This window comes from Myotis yumanensis, unplaced genomic scaffold, assembly GCF_028538775.1.
Source record: "Myotis yumanensis isolate MYYU_CA2020_CCGP unplaced genomic scaffold, mMyoYum1.0.hap1 SCAF_7, whole genome shotgun sequence".
Classification (NCBI taxonomy): Eukaryota; Metazoa; Chordata; class Mammalia; order Chiroptera; family Vespertilionidae; genus Myotis; species Myotis yumanensis.
This window is the reverse complement of record NW_027223758.1, coordinates 7,389,700-7,392,514: the sequence shown is the minus strand read 5'-3', so window position 1 is coordinate 7,392,514 and position 2,815 is coordinate 7,389,700. Positions and strand designations below refer to the sequence as shown.

Genomic DNA, 2,815 nt, shown 5'->3' with positions numbered 1-2,815 from the left:
ACCAGGGTGTCAGAAAGGCTAGCAAGGACGTGGCAAGCACCATCCACCCTCTCTTGTTGACGGCCTGCTGGGAATGCCTCCAGCTTCCTACATCCTCCTCCCGGACCCTGGCCTCACTGGCCTCCCTGCCGCCATCACAATGGCCGGAGCCGCTCCTGGCCGGGGCCTCTGTGACATCAACCCTGCTCAGCCCCAGCACTCAGTCCAGGTGCGAGGGCAGACAGACCCACCATGAGCAGCCTCCTCCCCCACCCCTGCTCACCATGCGGACCCTGAAATGGACCTTGTTCCTGCCCATATGCCTATCTTGCGGCTACGCCTTTATGTTTTCTTCTCTGAGGGAGAATGTCAAAACACCCCCCGGAAAGGTGCCTTGCGGAGGGCACTTCCGAATTAGGCAGAACCTACCAGAGCACGCCCCAGGCTGGCTCGTCAGCAAGTGGCTCTGGTTCTTTTTTATTGTTATACTGTATGTAATTCTCAAGTTTCGAAGAGACCGTGAGAAGAGTAAGGTAAGGACGGTTCCATTCTTTATCCCAGGTTGCTGCCCCCTCAGAAATCTCCGACTCCGAGACATGGGGGTGGTCCAGGCAGGACGGTAGAGTAGAAGGGATTTTAATGCAAAGTAACCACCGAGGTCCTGGGAGACGCTGGCCAGTCCTTTCCTGATGGAGCCCAGACCCACCACGGCTGGGACTACATTGGAGACCAGCTTCTGGTTACTGGGTGAAGGAAACCTTGGCTTGATATTTAGCCTGTTCAGTGAGTTTGTTCAATGAGGATAGATTCAAGAACTTGGTGTGTTTGGGGTCGAAATTATTCACAGAGCCAGATTCGCTGCCCGAGGTTTAATTTCCCTAGCGGTTGACTTCTTACAAGTTGCTGAGTCGAATGCAGTTGATAGCATTATCCCCAGTAAAGGTAGAGAACTTTGTAAAGGGATAGCCCCTGCCTGCAGCAGCCAATCATCTCCATGAAGGGGAAAGAGACAGAAAATGTCAGCTTGTTCTCTACCAGACGGACCCCCGCACCTCCCTGGGCTGTGTCTGAACCGACCAGAGGGGCTGGCAGGCCTCTCGGTAGAGGCCCAGACACGAGATGTTTTCAGCGTTGCAGTGAGTGACTCAACTCTGCCACTTTGGTCTGAAAGCAGCCCTAACCCAGTGGTCGGCAAACTCATTAGTCAACAGAGCCAAATATCAAAGTACAACGATTGAAATTTCTTTTGAGAGCCAAATTTTTTTTAACTTAAACTATATAGGTAGGTACATTGTTATTAACTTAATTAGGGTACTCCTAAGGCTTAGGAAGAGCCACACTCAAGGGGCCAAAGAGCCGCATGTGTCTGCCCTCGCACCATGGCCCTAGACAGTATGTGTGTGAATAAGCAGGGCTGTGTTCCAATAAAACTTTATTTACGAAAACAGATGGTGGGCCACATTGGCCCTTGGGCAATAGTTTGCCAGTCCCTGGACTAGAGCAACGTTAGAACCTTCTTCTGTTAGGTGAGCCCACCTCTCCTGGACCTGTGTCCAAGTCCCCAAAGCCGACGGTGTTATTCACCCCGCACATCTTTGTTGACAGGAAAAGACCCCTCCTGGCCCTCGAGGCTCTTCGGTTCGTGCTGCACCGAAGAAGAACCAGTGTGCTAACCCCAGCAAAGACTACGCACTGCACACCTTAAGCCAGCTTGAGATGGACCTCGTGCAGTTCATGTCCAAGGTGCGGAATCTGAAAGTCGCCGTGGCAACTGCCGGTGACTACAAGGCGCAGAACTTTGAGAGGCCTGCAGACTCACATAACAATGTTACCATCTACGAAATATGGGGTGAAGAAGACTACGAATAACTGGATTTGTGTGTCAAAGTAGGACAGGAAAGTCGAGGGTAGACACACCATATGCAAACTAATAAAACTGTTCTGAAGAAAAATCTCAAATCTGAGATGTTTTCCCCTCTTCACTTAAACCTGAAAAAATAAATGTGAGGCCAGTAGCCATGGCCGTGGCCATGAAGGTTTTGTTTTTTGGCCTTTCTTGCTTCCTCCAGGGTTGTGGTGGTGAGACGCTTGGCCAAGGGGCCAGGGCCAGAGAACAAGGTTTAGGAAATTTGGGGTGTTAATATTATTTCCATACTTGCTGTCTTTATATTAGCTATTTGTGCAAATGATGGAACTGATTATCTTAAAATTGATTACATTATAAAGAACAATTCTAATTATGGGTGTAATAAAATGATTGAATTAGGTGTGTGTGTGTGTGTGTGTGTGTGTGTGTGTGTGTGGCGGGTGATGGTTTCTAGAATCACTTGATTTTCTTACCCCCAAAAGTCTTATTCATTTCAGCTCATGATGCATTGACTGTCTTCTACCAATTAGCAGTTACATATGTCCAATTGAATTAAGAAAATGGAGAACTGATTCATACTAACCAAGGCTCTGTCAATTACTTGCTATGAATGTTCTTTATAGTACCTATTAAAATATGGATGTTTTGGCATGTTACCGTGGCTAATGGGAAGTACATGTGCTTAATACGGCTGTTAAGTTGGCTTATGACCCCTTCTGCAGGCCACCCTGACTGTTTATACATGCGCCGGTCAGGGCTAGAGGAGCAGCTGAGGACCCAGGGCAGTTCCCTTCCTTCCACCTTCCTTCCCACTACAGAAGGCAAAGTCCCGCCCTGGCTGGTGTGGCTTGGTCGGGCGTCCTCCCATGCACCCAAAGGTCCCCAGGCCCATTCCTGGTCAGGGCATGTTCCCAGGTTGTGGGTTTGGTCCCTGGTTGGCAGCCATTTAAAGGTGTTTCTCATCAATGT

At 49.2% G+C, this 2,815-nt stretch overlaps 1 protein-coding gene across 1 annotated transcript; it reads left to right on the top strand.

Annotated features, from left to right (window-relative positions):
* The first annotated feature begins 263 nt into the window (after positions 1 to 263).
* Positions 264 to 1,848, top strand: FAM209A (family with sequence similarity 209 member A). The gene is made up of 2 exons (XM_070421380.1): positions 264 to 512; positions 1,585 to 1,848. The coding sequence occupies exons 1-2, from the start codon at positions 264 to 266 to the stop codon at positions 1,846 to 1,848; spliced, it is 513 nt and encodes a 170-aa protein (XP_070277481.1).
* The last annotated feature ends 967 nt before the right edge of the window (positions 1,849 to 2,815 follow it).

Excerpts from the sequence above, each read along its gene's own strand:
- FAM209A (XM_070421380.1), top strand. The coding sequence starts at position 264 with ATGCGGACCCTGAAATGGACCTTGTTCCTGCCCATATGCCTATCTTGC. Across the intron at positions 513-1,584 it reads GAGACCGTGAGAAGAGTAAG|GAAAAGACCCCTCCTGGCCC; the intron begins GTAAGGACGGTT and ends CTTTGTTGACAG.